We start from the raw sequence: 24,066 nt of genomic DNA, 5'->3' as shown, positions 1-24,066 counted from the left end.
GAATCTTCTGTGCCTTCTTAATAATTTACGGGACTGGTGGACATGCACACTAAGGTTCTTCATTCTTGGTATTTCACAGGGTCCTGCAGCTTATCGTGTATTCCCTTGCCTTGTTTCTCTTGCCTAAGTGCATCACCTCACACTTATCCAGATTGAATTTTGCCACTGATCAGCTCATTTAACTAGCCAGTTTATCTCTTCCTATAATCTAAGACACTCCCTGTCATATTTAGCAATTTTTGAATCATCCATGAACTTACTGATCAACCCTCCTACATTCAGGTCTAAATTGTTTATATAAATCACAAAGTGCAAGGGCCCAACACTGATCACTTTGGAACCCCACCAGACATGGGCTTTAGTCACAAAAACACCCTTGACCATCACCCTCTGCTTTCTGCTACTCAGCTAATTCAGGATCTAATTTGTGAAATTTCGTTGGATCCCATTGGCTTTTACCCTCACTATCAGAATTTAAGCTTAATTTTACTTTTGTATGCAAGCATCCTTGATTTATACCATTTTGATTTTTCCAGGCAGATCCGAGGTTTTACTCTAGTCTGAGTGCATTGATCTCAGCCAAGTTGTAATTTGGGATTCTACATTTGTTTTGAGATGATGGGTTAGTAAGAGGAAAACCAACCTTCGGGTTCCTACTACTGTGTGCTGTTAGCAACCTAATCTTGAAGTCCAATTGTGGGTACTTTTCGGTAAGGCTTTTGGGTCCGAGTGGTGCTGGAAAAGCGCAGCAGGTCCATGTCGATGTCGATTTTCCTGCTCCTCGGATGCTGCCTGACCTGCTGTGCTTTTCCAGCTACACTCTGACCTGAACTCTGGTTTCCAGCATCTGCTGTTCTCGGTAAGGATGTCTTGATTGATTTCAGCTGAGATGCTCGTAAAGATTTAGTGGTGTGCTGAATTGCCTTATAGACAAGCCATCCACAGACATCTCGGACTTGTGAAACTGTACGTTGACAAGTCATTGATGTTATAAGGAGGGAAATGTGTTTCTGAAACAAGTAAATTCCATCTTTTATTCTGACGGTATTAAGTTTGACAAAAAAATGTTTCTAGTTTAGTGTATTTTTTGAATTCAGTACTTAGAGATGTTGGTCAACCAGGGCAGATTTTGTTACTCAATTTCAATATGCATTAATGCATATATTTTCTTAATGTGCTGAATTGGAAAGAAAAGCATTAATATTTAATTCTAGGAAGTATTTTGTTGTAAGAGACTTACTTTGTAAAGCTAGATTTTGCATTCACATGTAGAACATTTTGATGTATCTCATAAAGTTGTAATTTTCTTTATACTTTGAATGAGAAAACTGAAGGATGCTACTAATTCTTTGACCTTTTCCTACTAGGAATCATGTTTCTTGACAATATTATTGTCTTCATACTGATTCAGTATATTATAGAAGAGAGTTTTTTAAAAATAGGAATCTTTTACAGATTATGGCAATTTTTCATTGTGTAGAATTTAAAACATGCACATCATAATACCTGTAATTGACAGCATTGAATATGCTGAGCAATCCGGTTAACTGTACTCAAGCTAATGAAATTATGGTGTGTAACATTTGAATGGAAAATTCTGATCTACGCTTGAGTGATTGCCTAATTTTGTTTAAATCTCAGCATGGTGATAACTACTTACTTTTGAGGATGAGTTCTAATTGAAATCAAATTTTTCTTTTCTTTTATCGTGGCTGGTTTTCTCAATGGTACTATGGAATTAGATTTTAAAGTTGGCTTTTGATCTTTGAATTTGCTCTTTGCAAATTGTTGTCATAAAATTTCTAAAATTAGTTAAGATTTTAAGTTTTAGCTTTATCTGCCTTGTATAACTCAGGTCTGAATCTTTTAAACATTGCAAGTTATTTCTATAGTTTCTTATCTCTTAGCAATGAAACACTTGATAATTAAATGTGGTAGTTTCAGATTTTGTAACATTTTAAAAAGTACATGTGAATTCTGAACCTCAACATGAGATCTAATTCATTTGCCAGATACACTACATCTTAGGTTTCAGTTCTGAGATACATGTTGTAATGTCATTGGGATGTGCCAGATCAATCCTGTTTTTGGCATCAGAGAGCTATTTTTAGTTTTTCAGAGGGAGGGCCAAAACATTTGATGTCTTTGCTAACATTTTGTTACAGCATTCATTTTGGGGTAGAGACAGTAAAGCCGTGGCTTCTTAAGTTATACGTTTGATTTGACTGTGCATGAGTAGAATTGGGCAACTAATATGTGAGTGGAGATTTTGTTTTACTTGGTCTTAGATCACTTAGGCCTTACTTTGTTCCAATACTTGCTACCTCAGAAAATTAACATATCATTAAAGTATAATTTTAGTCATGTCCAAAGTCAAGTATGTTTAAAAATTTGAGATATTTTATTTGAATACCAAAAGAATATTCTACAAAATGATTATTGCAAGCTCTGAAAAATGTTACTGAACAAAGAATATGACTTTTCAGCTTCATTTTGCTGCAGATAGATTTTTCATCTGAACTTAATCTCAGATCTCTGTTTTTCTGTGTTCTACCTTAATTTGCAAGTACTGTATACTGAGATTGTATTCAGTGGAGTCCTCTGGGCCTATTCTGCTACCTGGTATCTCTCTTGTATCCTCTGGGTTCTTTTCTGCAACCCCTGAGACTTCACATTTTTTTTGATTAGATTGGACCTGTTTCTGCTGATTTCCATTCCATTCTGGATGGTATTCCCATTTGCTCAATTGTCTTTGCTGCTAGTTGTTTTTGCTGTTGCACTTCTAGTTGTTCACCAATTTGCTTGACCTGATGGAGCTGAATCCTTAAGCTCTTGTCTTCAATGCAGCTGCTCTGCAGACCTACTCCTTCTTCCACACTGATCTGATGGCTTCTTGGCCTTTGCAATATTCTTCACTTGATGGTCTCTGGATTAATTATGGCACCACTTGTAATCTTTCTAACAGGGACTAACCTCACAAATGCTTTTGAATTTCATTTGCCCTCACTGATGTCTCTTTGGACACTTGTGGATTAAGGATCACTGCACTACCACTTAATGTTTTTGTCTAGAATGTCTTGTTCACTCATTTAACAGTCTTCTTATGGTTGAATCATATGTGGATCATCCTGGCTTTGAAAGAAAGTTAGTTCTTTCCCTTTGGTCTCGCCTTTGTAGATGTCATGTCTTGGAGTAAGACCTTCTCTTCCATTGCATGTCCTTGCTGACCTATATTGACTTATTTTCTCCTGATGACTCGAATTTAAAATGCATCCCTTATATTTAACTACCTCTAGGGCTATAATCCCTCTCTAAACTATTTACCTATTTAGCTTTCTCTGGCTCAGTTGAGGCTGGTCTGAATTGAAAATTTCCCCTTGTTCTTCTGTGATTACATGATATGATTTGAGTAGACTACTTTAGTTGACTGGTTCTTCAACTTCTAATGACCCACATTTAAACAGTGTTTTATTTAACACTGATTCAAGCCTAATGAACCCAGTTCTGGAAGTGAGTTAATCAGCAGCCTTTGAACTTTTACTTTTTGCTCTTCTAGAAAGTTAAATCCATAAATATTTGTACAGTGTAGTATCCTTTTTATATATGTAGTTATATTTTAAATGCTTAGAATTATGTGAAACAAGTGACTAACACTAGACAAATGCTAAATATAATGAATGTAAGAAGTTGTTAACCATATGCAATGCATCAATTATGTAAATTATTACAATGGGTGTCTGTTGTTAAAAGGCTTAAACACTTTTTTTTTAAATTGAATTTTCAAATATTGGCTGGATCAGCTTTTTCTTGCTGTATGTTCTGGGATCTGATTGTGTGTCTTCAGCATACAAGTAAACAATGCATAAGCTAAAGTACTAACAACTTGTTCCTTTATCCTATGCAGAACAAGCTGAAGTCCTCACAGAAGGATAAAGTGCGTCAGTTTATGGTCTTCACACAGTCCAGTGAGAAAACTGCAGTATGTTGTTTATCGCAGAATGACTGGAAATTAGACGTTGCTACAGACAATTTTTTTCAAAATCCAGAACTTTATGTTCGTGAAAGTCTGAAAGGTTCATTGGATAGAAAGAGATTAGAACAGTTATACCATAGATATAGAGGTAAGTGAAGCCTTTGTATTTATGAAGTATAAAGATTGCTCATTGAAGTGCGGAACTTCTTTCTAAGCTTCAGTCATCAGCTTTGACCTATTAACCTTTAGCATTTTTTGACAATATTTTAATCATTTTACAGCTATTTGAGTACACTCTTAAAGGATAAATATTTTGCCAAAGAAAGAACTAATTAAAACTAATTGTTTGAGGTACTCCCGTGCCATGGTACAATGGACTGATCTCATTGATGTTATGTCTCATAGATAATGCGTATGTTTCACCAAAAATTTGAAATCAAATCAATGCATGCACACTCTTAGTAACTGGTTGAAAGGGCATTGATGTTGAAGAGTGGTGACTTAGGTTTTGATCCTGTATGCAGAAGTGCCAGCATACAATCATCCATCTTGTGAAAAGAGCTCCCAATCTTTGTTTTCCTAATATGTAAATAGAATAGTAACCATTGTATTTTGAAGCATAAAAAAAATTCTTGGTGATTTGAGAGCTTTTGGGAAGGATGGGGCCAGGGCAAGAAATGGGAAAGAGATGGAAAGGAAACATCTATCTTGTTTTATAAGAGCTTGTATCACCAGTGATACTGACTTGCATAAAGATAATTGACTTGTTTTTCAGTAAGGCTGATGATATCTTGCTGCAAGTAACATCAAAGGTAGACAGTGTAGAAAAAGCTATTTGGCATGCTTGCCTTCATAGGTCAGAACATTGAGTTCAGGAGTTGGGATGTCATATTGCAGCTGAACTGGATGTTAGCAAGGCCACTTTTGGAGTACTGCATACAGTTCGAGTTGGTCTACTCCAGGAAGGGTGTTATTGAATCACAAAGGGAATGCAGCAAAGATTTGGGTTATAAGGAGAGTCTGGATACCCTGGGAGTTCTATCCTCTGTAGCATCGGAGATTGAGGGGTGAACTTATAGAGGTTTATAAAATCATGAGGAGCAAAGATAATGTGAATAGCAAAGGTCTTTTCCCAGGGGAGGGGAGTTCAAAACTAGAGGGCATATGTTTAAGGTGAGAGGGGAAAGATTTAAAAGAGACCTGAGGCAACTTTTTCCACACAGGGTGGTGTGTGTATATGTGGAATGAACTGTCAGGCAACGTGGTAGATGTAGGTACAGTTACAATATTTAAGATGCATTTGGATAGGTACATGAATAGGGAATGTTTAGAAGGATATGGGCCAAATGCAAGCAAATGGGACAACTTTAATTTGGGAAACCAAAAATTTGGGAAACCAAATTGGCGTGGACTAGCTGGACCAAATGATCTGTTTCTGTGCTTTATGATTCTGACTCTGACTCAACAGGTTTGATGCCTGAAAGGTGTTTCCCTGGAGTGGAGAAATGTTTAAAATTAGGAGCATTGTCTTAGTTTTAAACCAGTTAAGACTGAATGTCGGGCTTTCTTTTAAATTTTGAAATGGTGAATCTTTGGAACGCTTCACTTCAGAGAGAGGTGATGGCTTAGTCATTGAGTATATTCGGGAAGGAATTGATAGATTTCTAGATAAAAGATATCCAGAGGTAAGGAGATAAAGGTGGAAGATCAGTCATTTTTTAGTGTGTAAGCTATCTATTCTGAAGTGTGGATCACAATCCACTATACAGTACATTATTAGACTTACAGGATCGTTCATCACAAATTATTTATATCTGCAATTACCAATTGTTTTTTAAAATAATTTAAAAGTTTTATCTAATCTCTTCATAAGGTGGTGACCGAGTAGACTGTGGTTTATAAGTAGAGCAAGACCTCTGGTCCTTACTCAAAAATGGCCATTCTTCATGTGAACATGGAAAGTAAATATAGACATACTGCTCATTTCCTAGAATAGTTGATATGATGCTTTCACTAGTGTTTATCTGAATTCTAAATTTGTATTCGAGCAAGGGTAGCTACTTGATAACAATCAGTGAGAAGATGATGGAATAGTGGTAATGTGACTGGACAATTAATCCACACCCTTAAGCTAACTACCATATTGGAGATGTGGCTTCACATCCACTTTATTCTGGAATATAAAGCTAGTCTTGTAACCACAATTGATAATTGTAAAAACCCATCTGGTTCATTAATGTCCTTTAGGGTAGGAGATCTGCCATCCTTACCCTAAATGTGACTCTAGACCTACAGCAATGTCGATTGACTTGTAACTTCCAGGTGGGCATTTACAGTTTGTAAATGCTAACATAGCCAGTAACACAAACATCACATGAGTGAATAAACAACGGGTCTTGATTATTAATGGATTCTGGATTAGTGGTGCTGGAAGAGCACAGCAGTTCAGGCAGCATCCAAGGAGCAGCGAAATCGACGTTTCGGGAAAAAGATCTTCATCAGGAATAAAGGCAGAGAGCCTGAAGCGTGGAGAGATAAGCTAGAGGAGGGTGGGGGTGGGGAGAAAGTAGCATAGAGTACAATAGGTGAGTGGGGGAGGGGATGAAGGTGATAGGTCAGGGAGGAGAGGGTGCAGTGGATAGGTGGAAAAGGAGATAGGCAGGTAGGACAAGTCCGGACAAGTCATGGGGACAGTGCTGAGCTGGAAGTTTGGAACTACGGTGAGGTGGGGGAAGGGGAAATGAGGAAACTGTTGGAAGTCCACATTGATGCCCTGGGGTTGAAGTGTTCCGAGGCGGAAGATGAGGCGTTCTTTCTCCAGGCGTCTCGTGGTGAGGGAGCGGCGGTGAAGGAGGCCCAGGACCTCCATGTCCTCTGCACAGTGGGAGGGGGAGTTGAAATGTTGGGCCACTGGGCGGTATGGTTGATTGGTGCGGGTGTCCCGGAGATGTTCCCTAAAGCGCTCTGCTAGGAGGCGCTCAGTCTCCCCAATGTAGAGGAGACCGCATCGGGAGCAACGGATACAATAAATGTTATTAGTGGATGTGCAGGTAAAACTTTGGATGTGGAAGGCTCCTTTAGGGCCTTGGATAGAGGTGAGGGAGGAGGTGTCCCAGCTATGCCTGTCTCTTTGTTGGCTACGTAGAACAGTTGATCTTCCGTAATTACACCAGCACCACTCCCCACCTCTTCCTCCGCTACATTGATGACTGCATTGGTGCCACCTCGTGCTCCCGCGAGGAGGTTGAGCAATTCATCAATTTCACCAACACATTCCACCCTGACCTTAAATTTACCTGGACCATCTCTGACACCTCCCTCCCCTTTCTGGACCTCTCCATCTCCATTAATTACGACCGACTTGACATTGACATTTTTTACAAACCCACCGACTCCCACAGCTACTGGATTACACCTCTTCCCACCTTACCTCTTGTGAAAATGCCATCCCGTATTCCCAATTCCTCCGCCTCCGCCGTATCTGCTCCCAGGAGGACCAGTTCCACCACAGAACACACCAGATGGCCTCCTTCTTTAGAGACCACAATTTCCCTTCCCACGTGGTTAAAGATGCCCTTCAACACATCTCGTCCACATCCTGCACCTCCGCCCTCAGACCCTACCCCTCCAATCGTAACAAGGACAGAATGCTCCTGGTGCTCACCTTCCACCCGACCAACCTTCGCATAAACCAAATCATCCGCCAACATTTCTGCCACCTCCAAAATGACCCCACCACCAGGGATATATTTCCCTCCCCACCCCTCTCCACCTTCCGCAAAGACCATTCCCTCCGTGACTACCTGGTCAGGTCCACGCCCCCCCTACAACCCACCCTCCCATCCTGGCACCTTCCCCTGCCACCGCAGGAACTGTAAAACCTGCGCCCACACCTCCTCCCTCACCTCCATCCAAGGCCCTAAAAGAGCACATCCACTAATATCATTTATTGTATCCTTTGCTCCCGATGCGGTCTCCTCTACATTGGGGAGACTGGGCGCCTCCTAGCAGAGCGCTTTAGGGAACATCTCCGGGACACCCGCACCAATCAACCACACCGCCCAGTGGCCCAACATTTCAACTCCCCCTCCCACTGTGCCGAGGACATGGAGGTCCTGGGCCTCCTTCACCGCCGCTCCCTCACCACGAGACGCCTGGAGAAAGAACGCCTCATCTTCTGCCTCGGAACACTTCAACCCCAGGGCATCAATGTAGACTTCCAACAGTTTCCTCATTTCCCCTTCCCCCACCTCACCCTAGTTCCAAACTTCCAGCTCAGCACTGTCCCCATGACTTGTCCGGACTTGTCCTACCTGCCTATCTCCTTTTCCACCTATCCACTCCACCCTCTCATCCCCTCCCCCACTCACCTATTGTAATCTATGCTACTTTCTCCCCACCCCCACCCTCCTCTAGCTTATCTCTCCACGCTTCAGGCTCTCTGCCTTTATTCCTGATGAAGGGCTTTTGCCTGAATCGTCGATTTCACTGCCCTTTGGATGCTATCTGAACTGCTGTGCTCTTCCAACGCCACTAATCCAGAATCTGGTTTCCAGCATCTGCAGTCATTGTTTTTACCTCCTTGATTATTAATGGTCCCATGCCACTGAGCTGTGTTGTAATGTCCTCTTTGCTTATCTTGATGCGGTTGCCTGATCAATCAACCGTGGAGAATTGCAAGACCTGTATAATTGAATCTTACTGCATGGTGCATTAACTCAGTGTTCAATTGGGAATGGGAACACCAACTTTGAGGAAAAAAACTGAGCTTATACAGTACTTTCAAGTTAATGAAATGTCTCCATGTTTCACAGAAGCATTATAGAACAAACTATGGAACTAAATCCCAGCAGAAATTAGGTTGGATAACCAAAACCTAATCAAAGTGAAAGTATTTAAGGACTGTCTTAAAGGAGAAAGTGAGGTTGAGAAGGGGAGAGGAATAGGGTTGGTGTTCCAAAGCTAGGGATCTTGTTAGTTTTTTGTCATTTTGGGGAGGATGTCTACTGTTGTTGCCATGAATCATCTTGTGACAAAGGCCAGTTTCCAGCCAACAGATCTTTGGGTGCATGGACCAGAATACCTTACAAGGTCGTGGGATCCAGAGTGCAGAACTTCTTCCCTGCTACTCTGCATCTGTCATGAAGACATTATGACTTGAATTGTGATATAACTTGATAGACAACTTATTGTTATTGTGATTGTTTGGTCACTCATGAGAATGTTCTTTTTTGAGTTGTAAAGTTTTAAATTGTGTTTCTTTTACTGCAAAGGTGGTGACCCTGCAGTGTCCTACTATTTTTAGGGCATGCTTTGTAGTCTCCCCCTCTGTCTTGGCTGAGTAGAGGTTATCCTGAAGAGGACTGCTCAGTCACATGCTGTGCCCAATTAGAATTTTGCATTTTGTTCTTTTCCCAAGTCATTTTCAGCGTCTTTTGTGATTTTTCCTTCTTGAAATAACTTGCAGTGTATCTTCCACTTATTTTCTTGTGAAGGATGTTTGTTTTATTACAATCTAATCCATTACTTCTGTTGGGAAGACTTTTACTGCAATATTGGACTAGCACCTAAAGCTCAGTATAGTACTGGAAATGCCAAAGCATTTTATAATCTTTGAAGTACTTTTGAAATTATCTAACTGTGTTATACTCCTGGTATTATTTGCTTTTATCAATAATGGACGTGCTCAAAAGTTTCCTCTGTTCACTTGGATTGGAAAATTAAAAGAATTTCTCTGGCATATTAAAGCAAAAATGATTGATTTACAGATAATTGCTGAGATTCATGTTTCCTGTCACATTTCATGTAAATGCATGGTAAATTACATTTTAACCAGCAATTATGATAGATTGCTTTAGTGTTCCATTTATCTCTGGTTTTGATCAAAATGGCTGAGTCCTCTTTAAACAAAATATCACATTTTTCAATTTCACTATTTCTCTCTGTTTTGTTTTTATCTCAACTTTTAATATTTGAGTGATGGGAATTTTTACTTTTTCAAAATGTGAACATTTGTTGGTAAAGTTGTGTTTTTTTTTCTATACTTCTATTTCCCTTCTGTAATTTTTCTCCCCATTCCTTTCACACAGACAGTAACTAGAAATCTGGAATTCAGCAACAGGCATTAGTTGGTCCGTGGTACAAAAAACTCTGTGACACAATTAAAATTCCCTATTGTGAGAACACCAGGAACCACTGGATATTCAAAATTTATTTTGCTGGTGATTTTGTGCTTATTTCCAATCACAAAGTGTGAAAATAAATAAATAGGAATCTGTATCGGGAAACTGCATTGTGCTTATCCCACTCCCTTGTTTTTGTTTTGCTTCATTGACCTGCTATGTTTTCCTGTTCAAATATGTATTCAGTTTTCATTTTGAAAGTTACTACTGAGACTATTTCCACCACTTTCAGGCAGTGAATTTTAACGTTATAATTTGTTGTAGATATAAATTCAGTTCATCACTCCTGGTGGCTTTGCCAATTATGCCCACCTGCCTACCATTGGTAACGGATAGTTTGATTTATTATCAAAAATCCTCATCATTTTAAACAACAATTAAGTTCTCCCTCCATCATCTTCTGCTCCGAAGAAGAAAATATCAGCTTCACATACTGAAAACCCTAAACCCTAGTTTAATTCTGGTAGATCTTCTCTGTATTCCCTTCAAGGCTTTGACTGCCTTCCTAAAGTAGTGCCCATAATTAGATGAAATGCTTTAGCTGAGAGGTGACCAGTTATTTATAAAAGGTTGAACATAACTTTCTTGCACTCTATCTCTATTTTTAAAGTGTTTCCCAGATGCTCTTTTAATAGCTTTATATACTTAGTCTGACATCACCCGGGGTACGGTAGCATAGCAGTTATGATACTAGACTGGTAATTCAGAGGCCTGGTCTAACGATCTAGAGAAGACTTTAAATCATTATCACAACCATTGGGGAATTTAAAGTGAATGAAGATAATCTGGAGTAAAAAGCTAACATCTGTAATGATGACCATGAAACTACTTTTTTGTTATTGAAAAAGAATCAAGTACACTCATTTCCTATTAGGAAAGACATTTTCCCATTCTTACCTGATTTAATTTGTGTATGACTCCATAATCACATTTGAATAGCTTTTAATAGATATTCCCAGTGACAGCCGGATATCTTGAATTAATTTTTAAAAATGTGTATGTAAAGCCTTGAGTCTATTCCCACTTTATAATTGTAACACTTGGAAGGAAGTATAGGCAGTGGCAATATATACCAAGTAGCAACTATTACACATTCAAAAGTGTTATAAACTCTGTCCTGTTTTCACCAATGAAATTCATCCTAATCTCTTAAAAGAAGTAGCTAACAGGGATGTGGACACATTCATGTTAATTTTGGAAATTTCCTAGATTCAGGAAAGGTTCCTACAAACTGGAAAGAAGAGCAGAAGGCAGGAAATTGTGAGTCAGTCTGCTTGACATGTTCAAATGGATCATTAGAGGGTATATAGCTGCACAATTAAAATATCTCATTGTAATCGAGAAGAAGCAATATATTTTCCTGAAAGGGTAATCATGTTTAATTTATTAGGGTTCTTTAAAAGATGATATACTGTGGTTAAAGGGGATCGTGTAGACGTGCTATACTTGGATTTCTGGAAGGCATTTGATAACATATTGTAGGTAGTAGTTGAATGGGTAGGAGTTTGGCTGGCAGAAAACAGGGTATGCATATATGAATCCTTGTCTGATTGGCAGGATGTGCCTTATCGAGTCCCACAAGGATTTGGTCTGAGGCCTCAACTTGTTCCAATTTACATCAACGGCTTGGATGATAGAAGCAAAGGCATGGCAGCTAAATTTGCAAATGACACTTCGATAAGTAGAAAAGTATATCATGTAGAAGACATGATATTGCTGGTGGTTGTAGATAAGTTAAATGAGATGACAAAAGTACTATAATGTGAGAAAAATGTAAAGCTGTTCATTTTTCCTGCCAAAATGAAAAAGCAGCGTATTACTTCAACTGAGAATGAACGTGGAAATCTGAGGTCCAGAGCAATTTAGGTGTGCTTGTAACAGAGTCACAAAAATCTAGGATGGAAATAAGGCGCATAATCACGAAGGCTGATTGAATTTTATCCTTTATTATTAAAAACAATTTAATAAAAAAGTAAGGATGTTAATTCCGTGCTGTACATCTCTATGACTCTATAATGCTTTAATTATATTATACAGGGCAAAGGTGACGCCACATCTCAATTGCTGTATGCAGATTTATTCTTATTTAAGAATAGATGTAAGAACATTGGAGGCAGTTCAGAAGATGTTTATTATATTGACAACTGGAATGAGTGGGGTGTTGTGAGGATTGTTAGATAGACTAGGCTTGTTTCTGTTGGAGTGTGGAAGTGTGAGGGGTGACTTGATTGAAATGTATAAGATCATAAATGGTCTTGACAAGGTGGAAATAGAAAGGATGTTTCATGTCAGATGTACTTTGGAAATAGAGCCAGTATGACTCAAGATTGCAATACATACAGACTCTAACCTCACACCTTTAATCCATTGTCTGAGTTGAGATGTCACCTTTTTTTGTAAAACCTGGGATTTACATATTAATGAATCAAAACCTGCAACCCATTCTAAAAAATGAAAGGCTTAACAGCAATCTAAGTTTGTTCAATATATCGCATCAGTGTATGAGACTACGATCTTTTGCTACAAATTCTGTGTCCTATGATCCTACTCCACTCGCCACCTGATGAAGGAGCAGTGCTCGGAGAGCTTGTATTTCCAAATAAACCTATTGGACTATAATCTGGTGTGGTGTGATTTTTAACTTTACCTTTTAAATGACACAGATCTCCTGGAAGTTCTAAATTTGACCTGTTGCAGGCTGTGTTAACTCTCCAATTTTCTATTCAAAAAATGAAAGAGTTACAGGGTGCATTTTGGGGCTGAAGGACATAAGTATCCAAATAGGTTGATCTTTAGACTGTATGATGCTTAATCATGAAGCTACGTTTTCATGTACGGTTTGTAGCTAAATAACTGTGATACCATTTTGTGGATTGAGTAAATAGTTTGCTCTTCAAAGTATAATAACATTTATTTGAGAATAAAAATACTTCTGTGGACTTTTTTAAAAAAATGCAAATGCTAAGTTATAATTGCATGACCGAATTTTGACATCTTGTTCTGCTACATGTAAGCTGTCGATCTGCATCAGATCTACATATTGCTGAGGTTACTTAATTATTTTTTCTCCATGTTAAAGGAATTATTTAACAATGCTTTTGATTAATCAGTGGCATCTGAATTGAAATAACATATTCAAACGATTGTTGGGAATTTGAGTTTTGAGGTACTAATTTCCAGTTTGGCCTATTTGTTACTCACTGCTCATTTCTGTTTGTTTAACTCGACACAAAGCTTGGAAACCAAACTATTATAGTATTTGAATTTAAAATAAAGTTTTGTAGAATGTTAAGTATAATTGTGTTTATCCTGAAATTTACCTCCAAAAACTATCTGAACTGTGTATTCAATTATTATGACAGGAGCAAAATTAACCTCTAGGGCGCATGCTCTGAAGTGTCAATATTAGTATGTGCTAATAGAAATAGGTTAGTTTAACTAGAATTCCTTTCTTATCTATATATTTTGCCATGAACCTGATGTTTGTTCTGTGTCCGCCACCTTCCAGTATGGTTCTGAGACTTTCCTGATCCATTTGTAATATTATTGCTAAACCTATCTTATATGCGCATGAGTTTAGTTGAATACTCAGTATTTTAAAAAAATCCAATAATGTTTCATTTTAATACAATACTTCATCTGTTATGCTGTTGTGAGTTAACTGAAAATACTACCTTGATGACAAATTTTCCCACCCACTTTCACCCTTGACAATTATCCACTTCTTGTAATCTGCACTGAGTTCCTATTCCTTCATGACAAGGATGCATACCATTATTCAGAATATCATGTTCTAATTCCTTATTTTAAATATCTTGTTCTTTTTTAATACAAACCTCACAAATATAAACCCCTCAAATGCCCAGCTGGCAATATCTTTGAATGTCATCCATTCGCTGTTGTTTCTTTCCTTAAAAAAATAACAATAAACTCACAGATTATTGTTTTGGTAAACTCCATAATCTGTTCTGTTTCTCCTTTTGAAGTATGGTTTTCATGTACAAAAACAAATTTCTGGAGAAACTCTGGGTCTGGCAGCATTTGGTTTTGATGAAAGATCAATGGAGTTGAAACGTTGACTCTGCTTTCTTTCGACAGTTACTGCCAGACCAGCTGAGTTTCTCCAGCAATTTCTGCTTTTGTTTCAGATTTCCAGCATTCACAATTCTTCGTTTTATTTTGGGCTTTTATATATCTATTTATACTTTGGCCAAAAACCTAAACTTTAAAAAAAACTTGTTTTGAAAGAAATAGTTAGAACCTGAAGCTGAGTGGGCTTTTCTTTAAGCTTGTGCAATGATTTTGCCAGGTCATTGAGAAATTAACTTCTCTTTGCAAATATGGCCCACCGATGTCTGTGAAATCCATTGCAAGTTAGTGAAAAGGAGTAAACATTTGTAATAAATTACTTATTTAATGGATAAGCAAAGTCTTTGTGATGGGGTGCACAATTGGAACATGTAACCTGTTTCTTAAAGAGGAAAACCTGAAATTACATAGTGCCTTTCATGATATTGGATGTTCCAAAGTGCTCCACAGCTAATAAAGCACTTTTGACTTGTCAGTTATAACTTTAATGTAGAAAATGTAGCAGCCAATTTTGCATGTAATTATTTTTACAGATATGGGCATCTGGCACTGTTAAGCTAATAATGAACAATTAAACTGAACTGACAGGGTGTTAGTTACATTTTCTATATTTCTGAATCCCCATTATCGGCTTTGCTTGAAGTCTGCTTTCTGGGTTACAGGTACATAGCTTGCCTTCAGCTTGCCAACAATCTTATCGTGTTGTTAGCTATCATGGTCTGTCTCTAAATTACTGTTCCTTCCAAGTTTCCATTTCAGTAATGGTTTTACCATAAAATAAAGACTTGTATTGAAAGACTAATTTGTAAGATTTTACCTGAGTTTAGATTTTGCTATTGATCATTTTAAGTGGACCAAAACTGAGAGTTTCATTTGTTTAAGCTATACTATAACCTGAAGATTACGTATGTGAAGGGCGAAGGAAAGATGGTTGCCTTTATTGTGGCCTTCCAGAGTGTTTGATAGGAGTACTTTTTCCTAATGCATTTCTTAATCCAATTCTCCTCTTCAGTTGTTTTGAGTAATTAAATTGTTGAGTAGATTTTAAAATTTTTAGTCTACGTTGCATTTGTACACATCGGAGGAGCCATCTATAGGCTCACTTTTAACATAGTGTGGATGCTGAAAGGTTGCATCAGTTACCATGTTTTCAAAACCTGAATCTCCTGAGGGAAATGTTTGGTTGTGACATTTTTCTAGCCAAATGATGGGCCTACGCTAGAAGTATTTCGATGACTAATTACATTCGAAAAATGTAAAAACCATTTTCAAACTAAGTAGCCTTCTCACTATGGTTTAGATCATTTAAAATAAAATTGCCTGTATTAGGTTGCCTTCTTGAGGTTCTTACCCGCTTGATGCAACTACAATATGGCAACTTTTGTGAACAGCCACAGTTTATTTCAGCAAGTACAAGCTTTTGGAGGATCACTTAACACTCTTCACGTTTCTCGCAAAGCGTGTCAAGCAAGGCTGTCTGAACAAGGACTACATCCTCACTTTATACAAGGTTTTACATCACAGTCCCCGCAAAACACAACCCTCTGCCACTCCTCCATCGTCACATGGCACCCAAAAACAATGTAAACTGATTAGATTATTTCCAGAAGCCATACATGATTAGACTATTCCTTAAAACGGTGTGTGATTAAGTTGTTCCTTAAGAGTAAAGCATTTACAGAGTATGATTAGATTGTCACATTCTGCCTGCAAGACAGAACCCCCCCCCCCCCCCCCAGGACATCCTATTTCTGACATGTAAGCAGAACAAAATAACCCTTTAGCATCGCATTTCCTCCTTTTATCATTCAATGATAACCAACTAATGGGGCTGAAAAAGGCACTATCACCTTATCCATAAGAATCTGACAGCCAGTATTTAAGCAAGTTATTGACACAACATACAATGATAGAAACAAGAATTGCTAGTCTATGCATTAGATAGAAACTGCAGGATCCTCTCAAGTGGGGGGAAAAAAAAACGTGTTCACCAGTAAAGTTCTTAAATCCGCAATCTTTAGTGATCACTCCACCCCGTCCAAGTTGAGTGGAAACGAGCCAGTTATCCAAAATCTCCTTCAATAAAGTCCAAGTTACTCCATTGAGAAATCTGAATTCTTGGATAAGGGCAGTTAAATACTTAACAAAATTGACAAGACTTTCATCCTTGTGGAGATGCTTCAGATGGAGGTTACCAGTGCATCTGAGCGTGAAATGCTACAATAGCAGCAGGCAGCAGGGTAGGTGAACGCAGTATGTGGAATGGCAGGGGTCAATTCTGTTGTGTATAGTGGGTAGGAAGCCCCAAGATCTCTGGAGATGCAGGGATCAATGTCGTAGGGGTCCCATGCAATGAAGTGTGCTCCCAAGGCAGGGTGCATGTTTGTGGGATTGGGTGTAGCCATCAGTTTGCTTTTGGCCATTTTCGTGTTCACCTTTGCAAATTCCAACTGGAAAGTCTGAGGATTTTCTGTATCAAATTGAATGCTGTTTAATGCATTCGTTCCTGCTTCTGTCAAATGTAACAAAACTAACTGGCTGTTTTAATGTTAGTTTGATCAGTGAACCTTCATATCCCTTAAATGGTCGAAAGCAAAGGTAGTGGTTTAATATCAAGTGGTTTAATATCCATAGGAAGGCCACTGACCAAAAGCGTATGGAACTCCTCTTCACCGTTGTTAGCTTCATCACAATTTTTCTGCTCATAACTGGGGAGCTGATTGCATCTGTTGTGTCCCCCTACTCCAGACAGGCAGTGCTGGTGCTGGGAGTGCAGGAAGGGTCGACAGAATGGGTGCAATACATTCCGGGGTCAGTTGTCTATCATAAGCACTGAGCAAAGATCCTAGGAATGTGACTTGGTGTGGAGTGTGCAATGGCTAACATTTCCAGGGGACTGGGTAAGTGGAGTGGGACTTGGATCAGGTGGAGGGGCGGGTGGTGGTCCTAAGGTGTGCTTTACCTGTGAATGGAGAAACTTTAGAGATGATGTTAGCTGCTGAAAGTATCTTTGCATTTCCTCTCTCATTTCCTCCTTGCGAAGGTGGGTATCAGTATGAAGGCAGTCAATAATCATCGGTAACAAAGCATCAGGTATACACGCTTGGCGAACCGAAGTGATCCAGAGGCCTTTTGACGCAGAGTGCAAACACCCACCCATCTACCATATTTGTCTTACTGGGTCAGGGCGTTCCCCTGGTAAATGCTGCACAGTGACAATGTCTGGTATGCCCGTTGTTTTTGAGGCAGGTGATCGATTTAGTGCCTGCCGGTTCATAGAGGGCACAATAGAATTGCAAGCTGTTGCTGCATTTTTTTGGCAGCTTGATGGTTTCTGACATAGCCATTGCTGATGTCCATATTGTTCATTATGTGGGCAGTAGTGCTTGGGGAGGAGGATGGCTTTGAGGAGATTTTGGACATACAGTGAATTCTGAATAGGCCTCCCTGAGGAGGTCAGAAGTCTGCGTTGTGACCAGAGACGGTCATCAGTGTCATTATTTTGAAACATTATGGGCAGACCATAATGTCAGGAGGTACCTCCATTTTATTCCCACTTGATAGTCAAGTATTTCAACCCTAATTCCTTACTTTGCCTCTCCTTTCTCAATTTTTCCTGTTTTTCTCTACTCATCATAATCCTCACACTGACTCTTCAGCATCTCCCAAGACTTAGGGTTTCCCTCGTGATCACACACTCTAATCCCTCTTTGACATGTGTTATTCTCCAAGCTGGCCTGTTTAGATTTATTTGTTATTTCCTCAGCAGTCTTTCTCCATGCGGATATTAAAGTTTTCCATTTAGTCCCCGTATTACATTTATCTATGTCCCAGTTCCTCCCATCAGCCAAATTTCATTTCCCAATTTTTTTAATTTAAACATCCTGACAGGCACCTGAACCATTTCTTGTTTTGGGGCTCATCCTGGCAAAGAGGTTCCTACATCCAATTTATGCAACGTCTGTCCCTTTTTTTGTAAAGTCTCCACATCCACTGCAAGATCCTGACTTCCCCTCTTAACAAACGGTCTAGGGCAGAGCGATTTGGACAGACACAAGAGTTATACTTTATCTTATGTATTATGTTCCAGGGTCTCAAACCCCACTGTCAGAGGACTCTAACCTCCCTGGGACGAACTCGATGGCGTGCAAGTGCTTAAGTTGTCTTAGAGATTCCGTCACTACGGAGTCCTAGGGGATGAGAGGTCGACTGAGTGATCGCTTTAGTGGGAGAGATCAAGATAAATCTTACCTCATGGGCCCATTCATCTCATGTTACCATCACGCAGGCGATCACTTACTCAATCCCTCTAGAAGCTCCATATATATTGGAATCCCACTCATCGCCAAATGTTAGGTTCCCTGCTTGAGATCTTACACACTTGACATAACTGCAATATACCAACTTCTGTGAACAGCCACGATTTATTTCAGCAAGTACAGGCTTTTGGAGGAGAACTGAACACTCTTAATGATGCTCACAGAGCATGCCAAGCGAGGTTTTCTGAACAAGGGGTCCATCCTCCCTTTATACAGGGTTTTACGTCACAATCAGTTATGCACGCAAGACACAACCCCTGCCATTCCTCCACAGTCACATGCCACCCAAAAACAATGTAAAGTGATTAAATTATTTCCAGAAACAATGAGTGATTGGGTTATTCCTTAAAGCGCTGTGTGATTGGTTATTCCTTAAAACGACAGCATTTAGAGTGTCACATCCTGCCTGCAGAACAGAAAAACACACCTCCAGGACATCCAATTTCTGACATGACAGCAGAACAAATTAACCCTTTAACATCTCAGTATATGCCAAGAATGATGGATATCATGTGAGTAATTTGTTGTTGTGACTTTCATTCTATACATTACAAGATAAATGCAATGATTAAGGCATTTAACTGTATAGCTGAAGGTAGAGATTTTCAAATGGTGATGGAGTAGATTCCACCTCAAAAGTAATGTAAGAAGTGAAATCAGAGATTATACAACTGTGACAAAAGATTTGAATTGAGGAATCATGGAATTTATACAGCTACGAGTCCTACCAGAGGTGGGAATTGATAGTGAGGTGTTACAGCAAATGTGGTCATTCTTGCAACTAATAGATGTCTGGTGCAGTGCATGTTAAGTTTGAAGTAAGACAGATTGCAAAATAAATATTTTAGTGTAGTTATGTACATCTGTTTTGCTCAGATGAGTAATGTTTTAACATAGTGTTATGCAGTGGCAAGAACTTTATATTCTGTAGATTAAGAGGGAGATGTGTTTAAGTTGAAATCTAATTGTTAAGATAATGTCTCAGATCATTGAGATTTTATTCATGGATATTCCTTATGAATTGCAGAAAAACAGAATATGTTTAGGATCCTTAATGTCTGAACACAAGTGGGTTTTGAAATTTCAGTGGAACTTCTGTCAGTCAAAGGAAATGCTGTGTTATGTCATATTATATCAAAATACTGAATTATTCAAGTTGCATTTTTATTAAATATTTGAGAAGTGTATTAACTTGATTGAAAAATGTGTTAAGTGTTTATACTTTTCTAGAATATATGCATCAGTATTCTTAGATTATTTTTGAGCTACAAGTTCAATTAATTTTTAAATATTTTTAAAATTTCAAGGATGTTGTTGAAGAGGGTAGAATGGATGCTGCAGTTATCTGTTTAGCATGGTGGAGGGTGTGATGTAGAATTACTTGAAAGCTGTACTCACACTTGCTCCTGAGATCTAGGCAACTGTGATGTAAATGTACTGGAGACCATGAGAGTTTGGCAGAATCTGAGTTGGATGATGGAATCTCGGTGCATTGAAAGTAGGCTTGGGGTTACTTCTGCCTTTGCTTGGTGGATGATGGAGTGTCGGAGAATGGAAGCTATTAGTTTTTCATCCATCTTTCCACTTTGTCTTCAAAGTTTTGAAAAATTCGACTTGTAAGAACTAGGTTTTAAAAGCATGCAGCTCTCTTATTTACAACATTTGGTCTACATGTAATGTTTTCTGATTGTCTTAGCTTCGACAAATTAAGGGATTGTTTCTAGCAGAAAAGCTGTTGCTGACCGTTCTTAACTCCCAGAAATCTCAAGGTTTCAAATTGAGCACCCCTTTGTTGTTGAAACACTTACTAAAGTTAAGAAAAGAGCAAATTAACTGTTTTGAAGAACATAAAACTGGTGATCAATGTATTATGTTGGAGATGGGAGTGGTTAGTATGATCATTGGCTCATGAGTTGTACTAGGAGTAGTCAGTTCCTGATTAGGCTAATCTTCAGCAACAGATGGGTAATACTATGAAGAACAGTGCCACTTGCAGTTGAAAGATGCAACTTAAAGGTTCAAAGTTGGAGTGAACTGTGCAGAGACTGAACCAAAGATGATTTTAATTTTTTAAAATAGAGTTGTGTGACTTTTACAGGAAGTGCATGTAATGTAGAAGTATTAATATAATACATTGTGGTAATAGATCTCCGTGATGGACTTAATAGTTTAGTCAGGCTATGTTGAATTGTATGGCAAAGGATAAATTGTGTGGTTTAGAAAATATAGGAAATAAGTGTGATAGGGTGCAGGTTATTTCCAGAAAATATCACAGTCAATGTTTTTAATGTATTGTAAATAATTCTAAAGAAAGATTTGGGTACTCTTAAACTTGCATTTGGTTTTGGCAGTTATTTAGAAAAATAAAACTACCAAACTTGAGAGAAAGATGTGACAGATCCCTTAGTATATCATTATGATATTCATCAGATTTTTCGAGATTGGTGAATTTATGTGATATGGTAACTAATAAACAATACAATTAAGAATTGGGATCAACAATTAAAAATCATTATTCTTGGCATGGAGCCTTTTAGTATTCATGCTAGTTCATATTCTGAAAAGCACAAGTTTAAACTGACATAAAAAACACAAGACCACAAGTAAACAAACTGCAGTAGTGATCCATGTGCATTTATTCTTGCATGAAATTCCCACCAAAATCTGTTGGTTCTTATTTTAAGAAACACTAAATTACTTCTAGGCATTGTTTAGACTTTTACACAATTAATCATATTTCTTGACAAATAGTGATCAATTTCCATTTTAAGGCAGTTGGTTCAGAATTATGTATTTTCTCTGGGAATTGGCAGCAGTTGTCTGTCACATTTGGTGGTGGGATGGCATCAAAGTATGGCTTTATGCCCATTGTTGAAGTGAAACCGATTCCTTATTTCAATTTTCCTTTTGTTTTATTGATATGTCTTCTCTGCTGAAAATTAGATGCTTTTTTTTCATGGTTTGTGATCATCCATTTCTAAAACTTAATAACTTACTTGTGGTTGCCCAACCAAAACTGCAACATATTTCAGAGTTGGCCTTAGCTTTGGTCACACATTGTTGTTGCAATTTGTGCTGGTTTGTAGCCCATATCAACTCTATACTTCATTTAACTTATTGATAATTATCTCCTACTGACTAGATCATTTAGTTATGTGATCATTGACTTTCAAATTTGTCCCTTGAGTTACCAAGTTGGAATTCTAGAATACTGAGTACATTTTATTATCACTTGTTTCGATTTACAATGTAATATAGTGAGTTCAAAAATGTAAGACATCTTTATTTTGGCCATTCTACATAATTTGGTACAAATTCTTTTGGAGGCAAGTGTTTCTTTTTGGATTTGGAAAAGTAATAGCAGTGGAAGATAGTAATCCTTGCATAAGCTGTTTGTGTAAGTAAATTGCCTAGTCTCATTGCTTTAAAAACTCGTTCAATGATATCTGCGGAGTTTGCAATGGTTTAAATAACATTAGATTTGTCAAAGGAAGTAGAGCAGGAACTAAATAAGGATACTTTTAGTGATAGGATGTAAGTTTCTACCATGCCATAGTACAAGAACAGCTGTAACTGTAGAATCTAATTCTTGAATTATGCTTATCAATATTTAAAATGTTATTCAATATTTTCTAACCTGGTCTATTGTCTACATCGGAGAGACCAAGTGCAGACTTGGGGACCAGTTCACAGAGCATCTGGGCTTTGTACACTCCAATCAACACCATCTTCAGGTTGCCAGCCACTTCAACTTTCCCCTCCCACTCCCTTGGTGACATGTCCATCTTGGGCCTCTTCCACTGTCAAAATGAGGCCACAAACTGAAGGAACAACACCTTTTCTGCCTTGTGACCTTACAGCCCAGTGACCTGAATATAGAATTCACCAGCTTCAAAATCTCTCCACTCCCAGCCTCATCCCATGTCCAACCCTCCCTCTCCTCCCTGCCTCCTTGACTTGACCTAACCTGTCCATCTTCTTTCTCACCTATCTGCTCCACCCTTCCCACTGACCAATCACAATAACTTCCTAACTGCATCCAAATATCACCATCTGATCTACCTTTCCCAGAGCCCTAACCCCCTCTCTCTTTTTATTTTTGAGCTTCCTTCTCCCTCCCCAGTATGGATGAAAGGGTCCTGACATGAAACTTTCCTGCTCCTCCATTGCTGTCTGACCTGCTGTGTTCTTCTAGCTCCACATTTTTTCAACTCTGATTTCGAGCACCTGCAGTCCTTACTCTCTTTTAAAATAGGTTTGCTTGTTTTGATTCCTTCCTGTGCTTATTCTTCGTCTTCTCATAGTCTCATCTATTTTCTCATTATTCAATTTGACTTAAATGCACCCCATTTCCTTTTCCTGAATCCTGTTTCTTTCTTCACTCTTCTTATAGTTGAGATCGACACAAAAAGCTGTAATTGACTGAGATCCTGCAATCTCTTATTGGTTCATATATTCAGCTACAATGTTGCAAAAAGTGTTTGATCTGAGCGCTTTGGGGAAAATAGCCCTTATCCGGAGCTGCAAGTGACCCTTCCAGGGTCCACAGCATGCTGTCTTTAAAACTGTGTCATCCTAGGAAAATAGAATTTGGGAGCAGGAGTAAACAATTTGATCTCTTAAACCTTGCTCTACCTGTAAGAGTTTGTGTTTCCATTAATTTTTAAAATGTAGAGAGAGGCGAAATAGAATAGGGATTAGATTAGATTTTTGATTAGATTAGATTAGATTAGATTACATTACATTACATTACAGTGTGGAAACAGGCCCTTCGGCCCAACAAGTCCACACCGACCCGCCGAAGCGAACCCACCCATACCCCTACATTTACCCCTTACCTAACACTACGGGCAATTTAGTACGGCCAATTCACCTGACCCTGCACATCTTTGGACTGTGGGAGGAAACCGGAGCACCTGGAGGAAACCCACGCAGACACGGGGAGAACGTGCAAACTCCACACAGTCAGTCGCCTGAGGCGGGAAGTGAACCCGGGTCTCTGGCGCTGTGAGGCAACAGTGCTAACCACCGTGCCACCGTGCTTTCCCTGGAGCATCAGAGGCTAACGGTTGACCTTATGAAGGTTTATAAAATCATGCAGGGCATGGATAGGGTAAATAGACAAGGTCTTTTCTGTGGGGTAGGTGAGTCCAGAACTAGAGGGCACAAGTTTAGGGTGAGAGGGGAAAGATTTAAAAGGGACCTAAGGGGCAACTTTTTCATGTGTGTATGGAATGAGCTGCGAGAGGAAGTTTGGAAGCTGGTACAGTTGCAACATTTAAAAGGCATCTGGATGGGTAAATGAATAGGAAGGGTTTAGAGGGATATGGGCCACATGCTGGTAAATGGGACTAGATTAGGTTAGGATTATCTGGTCGGCATTGACGAGTTGAACCAAAGGGTCTGTTTCCTTGCTGTGCATCTCTATGACTCCATAATTCTAAGACTTAAGTCATTTATGGTTATAGGTGTTTTTAATTATCCAATACAGACATGCTAAGTT

General features: G+C 38.8%; 1 protein-coding gene across 5 annotated transcripts in view; it reads left to right on the top strand.

Moving 5' to 3' along the window:
* Positions 1-24,066, top strand: part of dcun1d1 (DCN1, defective in cullin neddylation 1, domain containing 1 (S. cerevisiae)) — a 63,453-nt gene that overhangs the window by 5,937 nt on the left and 33,450 nt on the right. For 4 of the 5 annotated variants that reach the window (XR_015759174.1, XM_043702349.2, XM_087993535.1 and 1 more), the window contains exon 2: positions 3,905-4,121. Coding sequence is in view for 4 of the 5 variants with exons in the window: in XM_043702349.2 (XP_043558284.1) it covers positions 3,905-4,121 (217 nt within the window). In the remaining variant the exon portion in view is untranslated. Of the gene's footprint in view, positions 1-3,898; positions 4,122-24,066 lie in introns of those variants that run through there. The other variant, XM_043702348.2, reaches the window with a different exon arrangement.

Source organism: Chiloscyllium plagiosum, unplaced genomic scaffold, assembly GCF_037043375.1.
Source record: "Chiloscyllium plagiosum isolate Xiang-an unplaced genomic scaffold, Cpla_swu_hap1 HiC_scaffold_13, whole genome shotgun sequence".
Taxonomy (NCBI): domain Eukaryota; kingdom Metazoa; phylum Chordata; class Chondrichthyes; order Orectolobiformes; family Hemiscylliidae; genus Chiloscyllium; species Chiloscyllium plagiosum.
The sequence above is the reverse complement of the archived record's forward strand: the minus strand, read 5'-3'. Positions and strand labels throughout refer to the sequence as shown.